Source organism: Paramormyrops kingsleyae, chromosome 14 (assembly GCF_048594095.1).
Source record: "Paramormyrops kingsleyae isolate MSU_618 chromosome 14, PKINGS_0.4, whole genome shotgun sequence".
Classification (NCBI taxonomy): domain Eukaryota; kingdom Metazoa; phylum Chordata; class Actinopteri; order Osteoglossiformes; family Mormyridae; genus Paramormyrops; species Paramormyrops kingsleyae.
Genome location: NC_132810.1, coordinates 18,522,463 through 18,539,568, shown reverse-complemented (window position 1 = coordinate 18,539,568; position 17,106 = coordinate 18,522,463). Strand labels below are relative to the sequence as shown.

General features: G+C 43.8%; 2 protein-coding genes across 5 annotated transcripts in view; both read left to right on the top strand.

Moving 5' to 3' along the window:
- The first annotated feature begins 39 nt into the window (after positions 1-39).
- On the top strand, positions 40-8,844 carry mocs3 (molybdenum cofactor synthesis 3). 2 transcript variants are annotated; one of them, XM_072698752.1, is made up of 13 exons: positions 40-280; positions 573-699; positions 858-950; positions 1,161-1,281; positions 1,860-1,937; positions 2,433-2,547; positions 2,704-2,812; positions 3,108-3,170; positions 3,872-4,035; positions 4,862-4,909; positions 5,817-5,913; positions 6,500-6,601; positions 8,242-8,844. In XM_072698752.1, the coding sequence occupies exons 1-13, from the start codon at positions 188-190 to the stop codon at positions 8,397-8,399; spliced, it is 1,368 nt and encodes a 455-aa protein (XP_072554853.1). In that variant the 5' UTR covers positions 40-187; the 3' UTR covers positions 8,400-8,844. The 2 variants fall into 2 exon arrangements, with proteins under 2 accessions (XP_072554853.1, XP_072554854.1); XM_072698753.1 differs by lacking the exons at positions 5,817-5,913; positions 6,500-6,601.
- A 1,551-nt stretch (positions 8,845-10,395) lies between these two features.
- The window catches only part of prkd3 (protein kinase D3), a 45,555-nt gene continuing 38,844 nt past the window's right edge, over positions 10,396-17,106 (top strand). For 2 of the 3 annotated variants that reach the window (XM_023808058.2, XM_023808036.2), the window contains exons 1-2: positions 10,396-10,697; positions 11,430-12,262. In XM_023808058.2, the coding sequence (XP_023663826.1) occupies positions 11,972-12,262 (291 nt within the window). In that variant the 5' untranslated portion in view covers positions 10,396-10,697; positions 11,430-11,971. The remainder of the gene's footprint in view (positions 10,698-11,429; positions 12,263-17,106) is intronic. The other variant, XM_023808045.2, reaches the window with a different exon arrangement.

Genomic DNA, 17,106 nt, shown 5'->3' with positions numbered 1-17,106 from the left:
GAAGTCACATGACGCCACACCGCCCTCCACGTGGTCACAAGCCACGTGTGTCCCCGTTGTAGTCCCGGAAGTGGGTGCAGAGCAAAGCTAAAACCGGGAGTTTATGGGATGTCTTCGTTATCCCGTTTATTCACTGTCTTGATTATAGTTCGCTAAACATAAGGAGAATCCATTTCCAGAAAATAAAATGGAGCAAGAGTTTTATAGCTTAAAGGAGCAGCTTTTGGAGAAAGATAAGGAGATAGCTGTTCTAAAGGATAAACTAGCACGATTACAGAAGGTAGATGTCTGATATACGAATCATTAAATTGGAAAGTGATGTATAAAATCACAGAGACGTTTCAGATAATTAACTTTTTCTGTTTTGCCTGTCGCTAGCTCTGCGCTGCATTCTGGGGACAGCAAAGTTCCGGTTAAAGTTTGTTTTGATCAATGTATTAATATTTCCCCATGTCGCCAGTTGCAGAATACAAATAAAATTTATATGCATTAAATAAATAACTGTAATTTAATTAATTGGGTAAAACGTGTTTTCTTTCCCTTAATTTTCTACGAAACATTCTTTTTCTCAGGTAAATTCTATCGACATGCAAGAAAATGTCAGTCCGCTGCCACCCCTGAAAGCGAAAGCGACTCTGTCAAACGAAGAAATAATGCGGTACAGCAGACAGCTCCTCCTTCCAGAGCTTGGTGTGCAAGGTATTTTTTAAAGTAACTCCCAAAACACTCGGAATCGGCGACATACGAGTGTACACGTGCAACTAAACACCTTAATAAGTGCAACACCATCTACACATTTACGGGTAACGAGAGTAAAGAACAACTTGTGTGCCTGACCCCAGCTCGCCGTTTTACAGGACAGCTACTCCTGTCTCGCACGTCGGTGCTGGTGGTCGGATGTGGCGGACTGGGTTGCCCCCTGGCGCAGTACCTGGCTGCGGCTGGCATCGGTATGTAACGATGTAGGCAGACAATCGTCTTGTGAAGCTGTGTAATTCAGTTTTCAATAATATTATAAGCATTTGTGTTATCACCAACGTGATTTTACCGTATTCGTAAATCAGTATTATTGTCCAGACCTCTTTACAAAAGTGACTACAGTTTAATGATCTATGACACCGTTGCCGCCAGATCCCATATTAATCTTTACGCCGCTACAGGGCGTCTGGGTCTTCTGGACTACGACGAGGTGGAGCTGAGTAACCTGCACAGACAGGTGCTTCACGGAGAAGACACGCAAGGGAAACCCAAATCCCTGTCAGCCGCGCAGGCCGTCGGAAGGTGGGCTGCGCGGAACGTCCCACTTTCGCCACTGGGTGGCACTGTTGACCTAAACTGCAGCTGAGTTCCTCACAAACGGTCCATCCATTTTCAGTAACCGCATATTAAATTGCCGTCAGTGATGTGGTGGCGCTCCGGACTGGGCACTAGTCTTTCGCAGGGCGCTCATGCACATTGTCACACTGTCAAACACTAAACTGAGAAAATAAGAGTCTTCTTTGCAAGGCCGGTTTTGTTCATGTTGATACTCTGGGCTTGCAGAACATATAGACATTTACAAAGGTGAGTTATAACCATATTAAGTCCCAGTGCTGTCTGTAGTGTTCCAGTCTTTAGTCTCAAGGAACAGAACAGGACTCAATGAAAATAACCCTATTTAGGATAAGAGGTTGGGAGATGGATGGATGGATGGATGTATAATGTATAATAAAACTATAAAGACAATGATTAGTTGTACAAATGAGACGCCTTTGACGTTTTTTTAAATGAAAGCATTTGCAGGTGCTCAGAGCGTAACGGTGAATTTGACGCCTCGTCTGATAGCTGTAATTCCTGTTTCCTGTCGCCGGCTTTCCCAGGCTGAACTCCGCGGTGCATTGCGTGCCGTACCACCTGCAGCTCTCTCCCGACAACGCGCTGCGGCTCATTCAGCAGTATCCTTCCCGGGCAAAACCAGAGGCCTGGACTGTGCAGAAGCAGCCCGTTAAAAAGGTTGCTTTGGGGAAAAAAAAACACGCTTGCCTAAAATGGAATAATCTGTATTGGAATGCTTCTGTTTGCAAACTGCGTCTTGCTCTCTTTTGAGGGGTGCATTCTGACACACGTGTACAGCTGAGAGGAGAGCTTGAGGTAGGAATACAGGGTCAGACCACTTATTCGGCACTTGGGGGCTGGGGGGGGGGGCGGCGTTACTGGCCAAACAGAAATGTGACTGTTCTACCGAGGCTCGAACTGGCTACCTGATCAGTCACAGCAGTAACGCCCTGAGCCGACACTGATGTTCTTTATTATGTGTAAAATACATGACCTACTCCATGTTCATCCTGTAGATTATGTATGGGTGTGTGTGAGACTGTGCCATTTGTCAAATTACACTAACTAAAGTATGTTGCTCAGCAACGGTATGCTTCCTTGAACGTTTCCCCCATGTACGACATTGTGGCTGACTGCTCGGACAATGTGCCCACGCGTTACCTGGTGAACGATGCTTGCGTTCTGAGCGGGAAGCCTCTGGTGTCCGCCAGCGCCCTGCGGATGGAGGGACAGGTAAGGCCTCGGCCGCTTGCCGTCTTGTCATCCAATGAGCACGCGGGATTGGGTGATTGGCATATTGGCTGACCAATGGCAAAGTCTGCTCACTGGCACTGCTACTTCTCCCTTTAAAGACCCCTGCCTCTTTCTTCCGCCTCTTGCATCTTGTAGCTGACAGTATATAACTACCGTGGAGGGCCTTGCTACAGGTGCTTGTACCCTGTGCCCCCGCCCCTGGAGACGGTAACCAATTGCTCCGATGGAGGGGTCTTGGGCGTCGGTGAGTCTTGGCCGAATCTTCCCAGTTATTGATGACCTTTATTTTTAAATGGCAGGTGTGACACTTTGTTTTCAGCTTTCCCACTTCCACTGTCCTCCAAAACAACCATGAAACAATTTTTCATTTTTTAGATTTTGAAATTACATTAAAACTATATATATAACTATACCAATCATATATATATATATATATATATATATATATATATATATATATAATAATAATTCGAAAATTATGGCGTTCATGGCCTTGCAGTGTCTTCTCTGATACAGCGTTTCTCTTTCAAACTCCGCAGTGCCAGGGATTATGGGCTGCTTCCAAGCCCTGGAGGTTCTGAAGATCGCCTCTGGCCAGGGATGTATCCTCCGTGGACAATGACGGCCGTTTTGCGTTTATTTCTGCGCTTTGTCTCATGGCCGTGGTGGCGGCGCTGCCTCTGTAAACAAGATCTGGCTGCAGGGCGATGAGTCGGCCTTTGAATGAATCACACTTTCAATGGGCTTTTGTGGCATCGCGCCTGCAAGGAAGCGGCCAATATTTATTTTATTTTTTTCTTCCTCTTCAGTCCGTCAGATAAAACGTTACGAAACAAGGTTTGGTCTCTGAAGGCCCACAAGGTTTCTTAAAGCCTTTATTATGACCCTTATACAGTTTTTTTTTCCACAGTTCAAAGACACGCAGGTTGATGTTCCTGAAGCATCCTGTGTGTTTGTGTGTGTGTCTGTGTTCAGTGATGGACTGGTTGTCCTGGTTGTTCTGTCTATTGTTCCTCTGCTTCCACAGACATGTTCCAAGCTTGTTATACGTCTGCAGTTGATAAATGTTTATAGAAAACAGATGGAAATTTTAAAAATGGTTTTAGTATTGATGGTAAAATTGTGTTTTTGTGGTTTTCTGGAGCGCAGCAGGTTTATATATTTAATATGATTTTGTGTCTGCTGTAGTCTCAGTTCGCCAGGGCACGGACGGCAGTAGGGGCTGTGGGGGCCGCCTTGCGAGTGGCGCCCCCTGGTGTTTTGTGCGTGCTGCAGTTGGTCTCCCTTGACAAAGTTGTACCAGCGTCCCTCGGGCAGCAGCTGCTGATGTTCGAGGCCCAGACGTCCCGTCTCCGCTCAATCCGACTCCGTTCCCGGCAGACGGAGTGCGTGGTGTGTGGGGATAGACCAACCGTCACTGAGCTGCAGAACTACGAGGAGTTCTGCGGATCTGCTGCTACGGACAAAGTGAGACGGGGGGGACGGGGGGGATGGAGGCTCAGTGTTCTTCATTCTCATTGCACAATTATACCTACAATTAAAAATGATTTGGATCATTCCTAAGGGCTACATCAGTAAACAACGGCAAAAATATATATCAAAGAACAGTTACAGAAACAATAAATAACTAGCTAGAGTTTATAAGCTAGCGTTAACAATATCATAAAATAATAAGCATCATCTTAAAGCCTGCGCTTACTATAATGTTAATATAAGAATGGATACATCTTCAGTTTTGAATTACCAGGGATTAGAAATCTATGTTCATAAATGTGCTCATTTTTTGTTATCACAATAATTGTGTATATTTTTTTGTTCTGGTGATAATTGGCAAGGTATGGAGGCAGGTATATGGTGATCTGTGCGGCTTCTTGCGTAATCCAGACAAGTGTACGGTCTGTGTGCTGGGCTGCGATCCTGAGCCATTAGGGCGGTAACCTCTGTGGGGGCAGTGGGGGGGGGGGGGGGGGTCTTGCGCTGCTGAGTGTTCAGCCAGTGATTTAGCCCCTGGGGGCTAGATCGTGCCCAGACCTCACTTTGTCCAAGACAGTGTGCAGTTTTGTAAGAAGCACACGTCCTGCCTGACCCCATAACACAGCCTCTCTTTGTTCATTAAAGGGCGCTAAAATAGCCCCGAATCATGCATAATAATCGCTTTTTCTTTTTAATCACCGATGAAACTGGTTATTTGTAGTATATGTTTGTGTTTTGATGATAAAACTGGATTCTAATGATGCGTGGTATTTTTGTGTCTCCCTGTTCCGGAACTCGCTAATGCTACGGCATCCTGAAGTGTCGCAGACTCACCCTGCTTTCCAGTGAACAGAGGATATCTGTCCAGGTACTGCACACAGAAGGGCCCTCAATGTTTTTTAAGGCCGTCGGTTTTAGATTAGCACGATTACGGTTATATAATTATATGATTGCCCTGTCAATTTCGGGCAATTACCCAGATGGACCTTAGCAAATAGCACAAGCTCTGAGCAGCACAGAAGACCTTAAGGACGACCCACCCACTAATTTGAAATGGTGAGGGGGGTGTGAAGCTTTTACATAAGCTCACGTTTGTTTGCTTTCTGGTGAATAAATGCATTAGGTTGGGGAGTTATTGGTGAGACCGGGCCTTCAAATCGCAGTGCACTTAAAAATGCCATTTTTAATAATCCCTGCGGCCGCAGAAATGCAACCTAAAAAGTCGCCTCTGTCGCAGTGGGCAGCTATGCAGAAGCAAGGTTGTGTTTATATATTGTTTTTGTCTTAAAATAAAGTAAAATGATCCCATCAGTTTTATTGGCAAGAAACCACAATCTGTCTTTGTAAACCAGTGGTTCTCAACCTTTTTTTCCACTGCGACCCAGTTTTTACCATTGCTGGCTCAGTGGCCCTATGTCAAGTATAGGTTTAAATTAATGCTATTATGAAGCACACAGTGCAATCAACGCCTATCGCACAAATCTGTTTGGATGTGCCAGTGAATTTTAAATTAAGCATCTGAGGATTGGCTTCTTGGATTGTTCGAGTGTTCGCTAGTTTTGCTCCAAGCATTTGCAGACCCAAGACCCATTTATAAGGGTTAATTCTAGGATTGGAGCTGGGAAATCTGATCGTGGATCAGCACAGGAGCTTGCTGGTTTTGAAACGCTTACATTTGCAACTTTGCCTCGCGACCCTTTCGGTACTTGCCACAACCCTTGGGTTGAGAATCGCTGGTGTAAACCGTAACTGTCCTGTACGCTGGGAATTTGCAGGAATATAAGGAGATTGTGGATAGTGGGAGACCCCACCTCTTGCTGGACGTTCGCCCCCTAGTGGAAGTGAACATTTGCCACCTGCCCTTTTCTCTCAGTATCCTTTGCTTCAGCATCACTGTGGCACCAGAATCGCCACTCTGATACAATCATTGATTTCAAGCTTCAAGGTACTTTATTGTCATCATCGTGAAATGAGAGAATGTTGCTCTGTGGCCCACGATGCAACATACATCAACATATAACAGATACAATACAATGTGCACAAGGACAAAAACAACACTGAACAGTGCGACAATATTCGATACAGGGCTTTCTCTATACATGTTTTAAATATAACCAGCATAATGAACAGCATGATGGACATCAATTATTGCACAAAAGGAAACCTTAGCAGCTTCTGTTGAGTGTTATAGGCAAAGTGCAAATACCATAGAGATTTTAATAGAATTATTGTGAACCGTACAGTGAGGTCGAGTACTAGAATGGCGTTTGGCTCGGCAGAGATTTTAATATGAACGTGACTTAAGAATTCTGATGGCTTGTGTTATGAAGCTGTCCTACAGTCTGGTGGAAGCCGCACGCCTGCTTCGATACCATTTACCAGACGCATTTGTGTTCTTATTCACATTCTGTTTGGTACTGAAATGCCACCAGACTTATTTTTCCCATGAATCTGACAGATATTCCACTTGCAAGCTTAGAGGACAGGAAAGCAGAAGATATGCAGAAGCTTAAAGAGAAGATATCAGACTCCAAACAGCAGACAGAGATGAGCATTCCTGGTCGGCTTCGCCATTCAAATGGGGTTATATTGAAAGGGAAAAAAAGGAAACATCTTGTGTGACATTAACCAGTATTAAAGTATCAAAATCACAATGAAATCAGTCACATAAAAGTGTACAGGTCATAATGAGGGAGGGGGGGGGGTACTGATGATTCTTGTAGAATGTTTTGTGGCAAGGTGTTCTATGAAGCTCAATGTAAATTTACCTCCAAATTATTGCATGGGTAAGACCAAACAGCCCCTGGACGTGTACATGTTGAGCGTGTGGTAACGAGGGGCGGGGCTTTTGGAGGAAGCCTGCAGACTGTTGCTGCCTTTGCCGCACGTGTGCAGATGAGGTTGCATGAGACTGCTTGCATGGGTGCTCTTGTTTTGCACTGCCCCTCGTTACACAGTAGTGGGATAGACAGTGCAACATTTTGGCAACAAAAAAGATAAGTGATCCGAGTCTCCTCTTGCCTAATTAAGCCTTTGTGGCTGCTGGTCCCGCTGAAGACCAGGTTTATTTGGCATCCATTGACCGTGTTGACGTTGCTGTTGCTAAGAGATTCTTTCCCAATACAGAAATATTGGATTCTGCGCAAGCAGCTGTCCGCTTCTTGAATGATCAAGGTTTAATTTCCACAGACTATAGGTGCAGCCTGTGATGCTGTATGTTTTATTAATGTTGAGTAATTTTAATTTACTATTTTGGTAAGCGTGCTGTCAAATCAAGGTCACATGGTCAGGCTGATGACTGTTTTGTTACAATCCTTTTTTTTTTTTGCATAGAATTATACACGCAATTAAGAATTTACACTACAGAGTGTAATAAATTAGTAAACTGGCACAAGCACAGCAAAATGCACCCAAGAATAGAAGAGAAAAAATGGAGCTAGCATGCACATCATAATGGTTCAAGGGTGTTCATAAATAAAGCCCATAAATTAAAAAAAAAAATGTGAACTGTGTTATGTCACAGCCCCCTTGCTAAGCAGATTCGATATGCATGAAAATAAGTCAATAGATCCCCCCCAAACGCTTGAGTAGAGCTCCCTTGTAATTTTTTTAAATCATCACTGGCCTTCCTGTTCACCAGCGTTTTACGATCATGAGGCCCAGTTTGGCAGCTCCTGAGCCATGCACTGCAGCTCAGGTGAATTATTGTCCACAGAGAGAATTTACTGCTGAAGAGTTATGTTAAGTTTTATGTGGCGCTCATGGGAGGAGAATGATTTTCCACAGCTTGTTTTGTTATGAGGATGGCATGGTGGCTCAGTAGGGGGCGCAACTGCCTCTCACCTACAAGGCCTGAGCATGCAGTCAGGTTGATTGATTGGCATCTATAAATTGCCCATTGAATGTGTGTGGGGGTGTGTGTGCCCTGTGATGGACTGGCATCCCATCCAGGGAGCACCTCCCTGCCTTGTGGCCTGTGCTGCCTGGGATGCAGGACAGCTCTGCCCCCCCCCCTAAAAAAAAGATGGATAGATGGGTGTTCTATTGTGAAATCAACTCACACCTATTTCTCGCAAACTTCACGGTGCTTTTGAGCTGGTGCTGTTTTAGGGGAACTGGGAAGATCAGACGTATTTGGTGGAAGGTTTGGTGTTATGCAACAGAGTTTTACTGTTTTTCATAAGCGTTTGCCTGTTACAGTGTACATCATCTGCAAGTTGGGCAACGACTCTCAGAAGGCGGTCCAGGTCCTGGAGCAAATGTCCGGCGTGGACACTGAGAATGTGACGGTGAAGGACATCTGCGGAGGCTTGATGGCATGGGCTCAGAAGATCGACCCGAGTTTCCCGCAATACTGACTCCGGGCAACCTGTGCAGAAAGGCCGGGAAATGTGGTTAAATTTACGCTAACAGTGACTCCCATATACTAACTGCAGTCTATTAATCTTTAACTCCATTTAGCTGCAGGTTTCCAGTGCAGATGTGTTAATGCCTGTCAGTGGAAAGGTAACACTCAGGAACAGTCAATCAGGCTGCCATCTTAGCACCCGCAACACAGTGGAACTGTCAATATTTACAAATTTTGCATGTCCAATGATCTTTTGATGTAGCAGTTGTTAATTCATTGGGGGAGGGGGGTAATAGGAATTTTGTGAGGGTGGGAAGTTTTAAAGAGCATCATGAATGCAAGAATAACTGCTACTTAAGAGTTTTTATATTGTGTTTGCAACTTTCTCGTCTTCTCTGCTGTTAAGTTTCTCCATTGTTTATCAGTCATATATTAAAAATATACAGGAACCTAAACCATCTGTGTTGAAATCTCTGGAACAATCAAATTATTGTACGGTACCATTTAACATTTCGAATCCAGGCAGTCACAACACTCCGGACTAGTGGGATGTTGTTAAGGTAAAGCGGAGCCGGGTTCCTGCAAAGCTGAGTCTCCAAAGTGCTTCATGAACCTGGATGTGTCATCCCACAGTGACTCCCCGCCCGAGTTTTCTGCAGATTTATGATGTGACTGTCTGATTGAGCACATTGTTGCTGTCAACAATCACCCCCTCAACAAAAATTGTGTCATGATGCACCGATATGGACAGTTCGATTGGTTAACTGGAGACATTTTATAACAGGAAATTAACATTGTTTCTGACCTACACAGATCTTCCTGTTCATGTTGGATACGTATTGTAGGGTACACCAGGGACTCCACCAATGTAGGGTGGGGACAACCCATTTATAATGGAGCATTAATTCAGTTTAAAATATTGGTTGTTATTGTGCAAGCGTATGTGCTTTATTCAGAACTTTAGGGGATTTTCTTGTCTACCATGGTTGCATCTGTTTTTATACAAGTCTGGTGTCCTCTGAGATGGCGTTTTGAGGGCTTCTGCCTTTATTGTGCTATTTTTCGTCTTTCTGCAGCTTCCTTCGAGAAACAATTGAAATGACTAGTTTTGATTTCAATGACATTTGTTTGTTTAGTCGAACAATACGCATTATTTACCCTTTTTAAACATAGCTCTCATAACCGCCCTCCTATCCGATACCTTTTTCTGTCCATCTTATTTATGGTGTTTTACTTCAATATACCACAATTAATTATAGCGATTAGATTTTCCTAAAATTTCGAAGTAAACCCCTCCGTGTTTTCTTTTTTAGGACATTTTTCTTGTTGTGTTGGATATATATTTATGTATCTTTAACATAATTAATTGCTTATTATCTAGCTCAAATATTTACGAAATGTTACATTTCCTTCTTGCACTTCATGATGCAGTATTATGTTTCAGGGTGCTATAGCAACATGGCAACGGTATAAGGAATACACCCAAGTAATTGTGTAACGAAAGTTTGATCTCACTGAACTGGAGAGTTGTTTTTAACAGTTTTAATTCTGTATTTTGTTATGGTGCTCATAAAAACCGTCAAACATGCAACTATGCGGGTAGTTTCTTAAGCTTTTAATCCACTGAAACGCTAAATAGTTGTTCCTAAGTCATATCTCCATACAAGATTTTATTTTATTTTAGCACGTAAGGCACAGGAAGTAAATAAAACTCATACGTGTCCATGAACCTGCTTTTATACATCACTATATCTTTCGTGCGTTTCACTTCACCGTTAGAGGTCGTTAATACTACAGAGACCACTACAATACAGGCTCCGTATAACGGGAAACCGTGCTAATAAACGCGCATGCGTGTTTTACAGCTAGACGCCAAAAGCATTTTCTATTGAAAATGGGATATGTAGTTTTGCATCGCCGTTACAACTGGTAAAAAAAATTGCGGAGAAGGCCACATGAACTCCAGGGTCCATAATGCCTTTCTTCTTCTCCATTCTAACTGGAAGAAGGGGGTGCAGTCACAGCTGGAGGGATAATAAGATGCGCATGAGCTAGCTAACTGGCTGTGGATAGAAGAGAAAGTTTTTTTGAAGGGGGGGAGAACTTTGGGATATTTGACTGGGTATCCGCTTATATATTGATTTTTATACATATTTTCAGTTTTAAAGTTCCGGCAGAAGTTTTTTTTTCTTGCTAACTGCACTGTGAATTAACTCTTCATTTCTCGTTTTCTGGTGTTGCTTGAATTTAGAAGTTTTTGCAGTACTTTTGCCAGGGTTGTAAAAACCGCCTTCTTGAAAAAGCGGAGGTAACGTATTTTTTTATGAGGAAAATATGAAATTGACTAGATTTTGTTGGTGAGAAATACTATGTCACATTTAGAATATCCAATATATATTTAGTGTAACTTCATTTGTTGACATGTACAGACTTGGTGGTTATTCTGTCTGCTTTTCTGTTGAAAGTGGGAGGGTCCCAGATGTTGAATAGTTCTGTTTCCAGATGTGAGACGTATAATGAAACTAGAAATTAGAAAAGGAAGCATAATCTGCTAAGTCCTGCAACTAAATACACATGCATGGTATGTGAAACTGCAGGTACTGATGTATATGTGCAATGCTATTGTCAAAGCATTACTTATTAATAAAAATACATTTTTTTTACTAATCTTTAAAGGCCGAAACGAAAATGAAAACGGTGGTTTCCTAATGAAGTATATTTGTATTTTAAGTGTTGCTGGCAAGCAGTAGATTGTCATCGAAATGTGAGGCGACTAAAAAAAATTATGTCACACATTTTCGCTGTTCATTTATGTTTAAAATCGTATTGTCGTTATAATATGCGCTGTGAATTCAATATTTGTCTATGGGTTACTCTAATAGCACCTTTTTAATTTTCAAAGGTGTCTACGTCGACCAGGCGTACATAAATCGCTCTGTGCCTTATTCCTTGCTGTATTTCGCAGAAACGTGCGTTTGTGAAGTTATCCATTAAAGCCAGTGTCCGCTCAGTTTTCCCCGTTTTTCATGTTTGTTGCTAGATTTCCGGCGATTGAAGAAGAACGTCGACTGACAGTGGACTACAACTGGCAAAAAGTGGACTACATACAGCAAGAAACATTTCCAAAGAATGGCCTTAATCTAATCGAGCTTTGGGAGCAATACAGCCGCCTTCAGCAGAGGACGTGGAAGAGACGAAACAGCATTCAATTTCTTTTATTAGGGATCATTTTTATTTATTGGCTTTAAGCGCTTTGCGAGCTCAATCCGAGGATGAAGTCGGAATCAACAGGCGTTTCCCGCTGACTCGAAAGCCACGTTTCTGTATAACTTCAGGCGCCCCATTTTAGGATACCGCATATCTTTTCCGAAATGTCCCCCTACCCGAGAAATCGGGGTTGATGATCATTTATCTGGGAGGTGCTGTATTCGGTCACTCCAGGCTGCGAGATGGAGAAAACGATACAGCGGCGTAATATTTGTTGGTAATACTTTGGTCACCTTTTCGGGACGCTGGACGGTTGATATATACATATATATATATTTTGCACAGTGAGCATCTCGGTAATCGGAGGACACCCCAATGTCTACCTGCAGCAGCTCGTCTCCTTCGCCCTTGCCTAAAGCGTACCCTCATCCTCAGCATCCCGCTGCACCGCCGACCCCGTCGCCGTCCCCCAGCCCCCCAGCGCCCTTCTGCAGGCTCTCTAACGGAAGCCTGAGTGCCCCGAGTCCCACCAACTCCCGAGGCTCCTTTCACGGCGTCTCCTTCCTCCTCCAGATCGGACTCACCCGGGAGACGGTTAACCTGGAAGCGCATGATCTATCGCTGTCTGCCGTCAAAGATCTTGTCTGTTCGATAGTGGACCAGAAGGTAATTAATGTCTCTCATAACCATTTTTTCTGGACTCCCAATACCTAAAACGTTTAGTTTTGTAGTTATATTTAACATTTATATAAAATTATATGGTGCCGATGTATTGTAGGGGATTACACAGATTATTCACCGGGATTAAACACAACCGTTTAGGTATTTAGGTCATTTTTGTTTTGCATAAAATAATTAGTTATTTATGTAACCTGAATACTTAATGCGGCCTTCGATGAGGGTCACATTCCAACACGTGGCGCCGATTAAACTCCGTTCATGTGAACTTTACTATAGGCTCACTATGCCATACTGTACTATACTACTGAGATACACTAACATGGTTGTTAAAATGCTAATATGCAGTGTACAGCTTTAAATTCCACGTTGTCACCTTTCAGTACTAAATTACCTCAATTTGCAGTTCCATCTGGAGTGAAAATAGCTTAATAATGACTGGAAAAGTACATGCAGTATCTTTCTGTTTTCTAACGTAAAAAAAGAAACAGTTTTCCACTCTTAAATTCAGCTGGAATAAATGCTCTTGTAGGTCTATGTAAAGGTAAGAGTAGTCACCGAGACCACCTCCAATTAAAGACTGGAGTTTCAGTGGCATTATTGAAATAAATATATAATGTATTTTAAGCACAGATGTGCAATTAGAGGGTGATGGGGGGGGGGGGTTGACTCAGCGTTCAGAGAGTGCAAAATTACATGCTGTAGGGTGTTGGCATCGATTACAGTGCCCCCTTATCGTCTTGAAATCTGCTTGCTTAATTTTCAGATACCGTCGTGTTGCTTTCTCAGTTAAGCCCTGCACTTTAAACGTTGCAACATGGCGAGGTTTCTTTAGCAGGATGTGACAAGATATTTCTTCTAGTAAGCAACAGTTCAGGAATATGGCAGGGCTGGGGGTGATGCTGAATGTCGCCTTTGCTTGGCCCAGTTTACCTCCCCGCTGCTATATAGAGAAGACACCGGAAAGCGGCGTTAACCTATGAGAACGTCTGGCTCATATTCAAACCTATGAAGCAGGTGTTGAAAGTTACCCTTAGATTGCAGTTCTTTTGGTTTTATTACTACATCCTATACGCTCTGCTGCTTCTTATCATTGTAGTGACACCTGTGTCTTGCACCATAAATCCTGCACAGTAGCATTGAGGGGCCATGTGCTTATATGGCAGCAGGTTGTCGTCGAGCCGTGTCGGGTCTCCCTGTTGGCGAACCAGGTGTCTCTGTGTGCCTTGTTTGCTTTTCTGACAGGATATTAAGTTTTAACCATTGCAACGGTTAGTGGGAGAAATGGGTTACCGTGTTCTGTGACGCTCGCCTGTGTTTGTGTTCATGCAGCAAGCACTCTGTGTTTTAGGAGGAATGGAAACGGTTATAGGGATTATGTTGTGGAGACTGGGAGAAGGTGTAAGGAATTTGGCCGGTGTAAAATGACCAGCTAAGCTCATCTGTGGCTTCATTTGCCCAGAACTTTCCGTCACGACATTCTAAATTGTTTTGGTGTTTCTCACAAGTGGCAACCCCTTGTTTTGTGGAACTGTCATTTACAAATTGTACAGTTCTTGGACATAATGAAAAAAGGTTGGCAATGGAAGGTAGGGCGAAGGCTGGGAGAAAGAAAATGTACTCTTTTTCTTTTCAGCGTCTGCTACGAGAAGAGTGCGCAACAGCATGTTTGTTTTTGCAGAAATTGTAATGGAAATTGGAAAATATGTTAGACTAATGATTAGCTGGAGTGCAGAAATGCCTAAATGGGCACACGCTTACCATTCATTCCATCGGTGCCTGGAAAAAGGAAGAATAAAAGAAAGCAAACAGAAAATATTTACTCAGCCGTGACAGTAAAGAGCTGCGCATGAGAGCAATTTGGCTCCGCTTTTGCATGTTGCATCGATTACCGTTTAATTGGTGCTTAACAGTTTTCTTGGAAGTGCACAGCACTCATTGTAAATGTGGAGTTGGGTTTCCACAATTTTTTTTCCCCAAATATTTCACCATCCATCCATCTTCTGAAACTGCTTGTCCTATTCAGGGTTGCGGGGGGTCCGGAGCCTGTCGTGGAAGCTACGGGCACAAGGCAGGGAACAACCCAGGATGGGGTGCCAACCCATCGCAGGGCACACTCACACACCATTCATTCACACATGCACACCTACGGGCAATTTAGCAACTCCAAATAACCATGGCATGTTTTTGGACTGTGGGGGGAAACCAGAGTACCCAGAGGAAACCCCATGACGACACGGGGAGAACATGCAAACTCCACACAACATATTTCAACTGCAATGTAAACATCGATTATAATTAATCAGTATTATGACATTATCTCGGATGGAAGAATTACATTAGTAGCATTATTTTGAATACAGTTTTAAAAAGAATAAAAAATACGGCCGTATTAGGGGAGAGTTTGATTAGACAGAAATCGAAATCTTCTGGGGGGTGGGGGGGAAATGAGGTAGAGAGGATTGAACCATCAGCTCAGTTTCCGCTGCAGTATTGTTGGGCTAGATCTACCTCTCAAGGAGAATAACGTCTAGGAGGAACTGTAAATCCAAGGGTGGGGGAGGCTCCATTCTAATTTCTGGGGGCCACGACCAAAAATTCAGCGCTTAGGCCAAGTGGGACGTTGGGCCTCCTGCGTGCCGAGTTTCACCTTTAGCTGAAAAACTCACATTGGCCCCGTAAGGCTGTAACTTACTCAGCCTGAATGGGGAGCTTCTGAGATGATGGAGTGAGAAAGAGGAAATTAATATTCAAGATTCATGGGTGTGCGGACAGCACCGGCGTGCATGTGTGCGTGCGGTGAGGTTTCCACAGAAAGCCAGCACTTAGGCCTTGATGGTTTTACGTTATGTAAACAACAGACATGTAATTCATTTATTCTGCACTGATTCCCAGTGACCTGGAAGCCAGTAAGAGGAAATGAGAAGAGCAGAGCTGCTTTTGCCCCTGATTAAACAGAAAAAGCCCCGAAAAAAAACACATTTTCATTCCGCGCAGCTTAATCGTGTTCGCAGTGGGTTAGAGAGGCCCGTGGGAGGCCGAGTGCCAAACGCATGCACCGTCTGTGATGACGCAAGACGGCGAGCATCTTCCCTTATGCGACGCTGCTTTGCTGTCTGCATGCGGTCTGTCGGGGTGCATGGGGCACCAGATCTAGCTCAAAATTGTTTGAGGAAACTCACGTCACCTTTCAGGGATTTATCTGGAACTTTTCCCTTATGCATGTGTAATAGAGCGAGGCGTGTTTCACGTCGGGGTTACGCTGGCCTTCGTTCGTATCCGTCTGAATCGTAGAGGTGGGCTGGAAAATCGGGCTAATTGGGCAAAGTGTTGGAATTGCATTTATCATGTGAGCAGCACGATTCCAGCTCATTCCCCTTTCATTGGCACTGGCTGGGCCATTCATTCTCATTGGGCCGCTGGAAGTGATCACTGCCCCATCAGAAGGATATCTGAAAAGGACTGTGCTCAGCCCATGCCGCGACACAGTATTTCTGGTCGAAGGAGTCGCACAGATTGAATTACTAACCCAACACGGTTCAGTTTGGGTCAAGTCGGCACTCCTGTAGGGCAGTGTACTGCTCTGCCGGCGTTCGCAAACTAGTTATCTTGAGTTCTGGTTCACGGAGCAGAAAATCCAATTGTTATTGATATTTTCTGGGATCCTGTTACAGCCTGGAAAGATGTCAAGAATTTCGTATGCGAGCGGCGGCTCCGGCTCCTGAAAATGCCTTTGCGTTTACATGACGTTGAGCGCTCCGGTCTCTCTGTCACGTTGATGGCACCTTGTGACATTCGGGGGTGTCACGCCTGGGCCACTGAAGCCAGTGAATATGTATTTTCTCCTTCTGTATTGTGTTCATTTGTGGGTTTTGTGTTCACTGTCCTGTGGGCTGAGCAGGAAATCACGTTACATCACCACCCAGGTGGTCAGGCACAGTGGATGAATGCCGTAACAACACAGATTAGGAGTTTTAACCCCTAGAATTGAAAAAGTAAACCTTGCTTGTGTGTGATGTCATTTGGTTTCTGGATTGCCGTTTTCCAGGTCATCGTCTCTCCGTGTCTGAAAGGTGATTTTTTATGGCTCAAATTCATGTGAAAAAACCATAACGGCAGACATTTCCAGAGACCAGCCAAGCGTCACCATAAAACAGTCGCTCATTGTCTGCTATCAGGTAGAAAGGTGCTGAGCTTTAACTTGATTGTTTGGTTAAGTAGGATTACAATATTTAATAAGGAATAAAGCCCTCAAATACTTTTACACAGGGCATATTTGAGTAATTGTACTGTAAAACCATAATACAAATTACAGGACATTGTAACCGTGGTGTGATTCAGTTTTAATATTATTATTGCGAGGCCTCAGTGACTAGCTTACGTCATCCTCTGTACTGTCATTTCAACGTGCAGACATCTGCTTTTAATTTTGACGAAGGGGAAATAAAAGAATGACTCTGGTGTTTTCTCACCAAAGGGGCCATCCTCGTACACTCAGAGACTCTGCTGCAATCCGTACGTGGTGTCAGATTTTAATACGGGATTTGGCTCGGGACCCTTAAGGGGACTTCGGCCATTCACAAATTCCTCCGGTCAGCAGAGAGAAAAAAAAAAACACACGGTGCTTTGGAACCATCTGGGAGCGGACAGGAAAAGTGTTTTATGTGGTAATATCTCAGTAGATATTGTTTGGATGGAACCTTGCCCCTGTGTGCTGTCATTTCCTGAGCCGAGGCAAAGGCTTATGGGTAAGCGATTTACCAGTCGCTGCACCGCAAATACACACACATTACTAATTAGACTGGAATGCTTGCACCAAAGCAGCCCTGCAA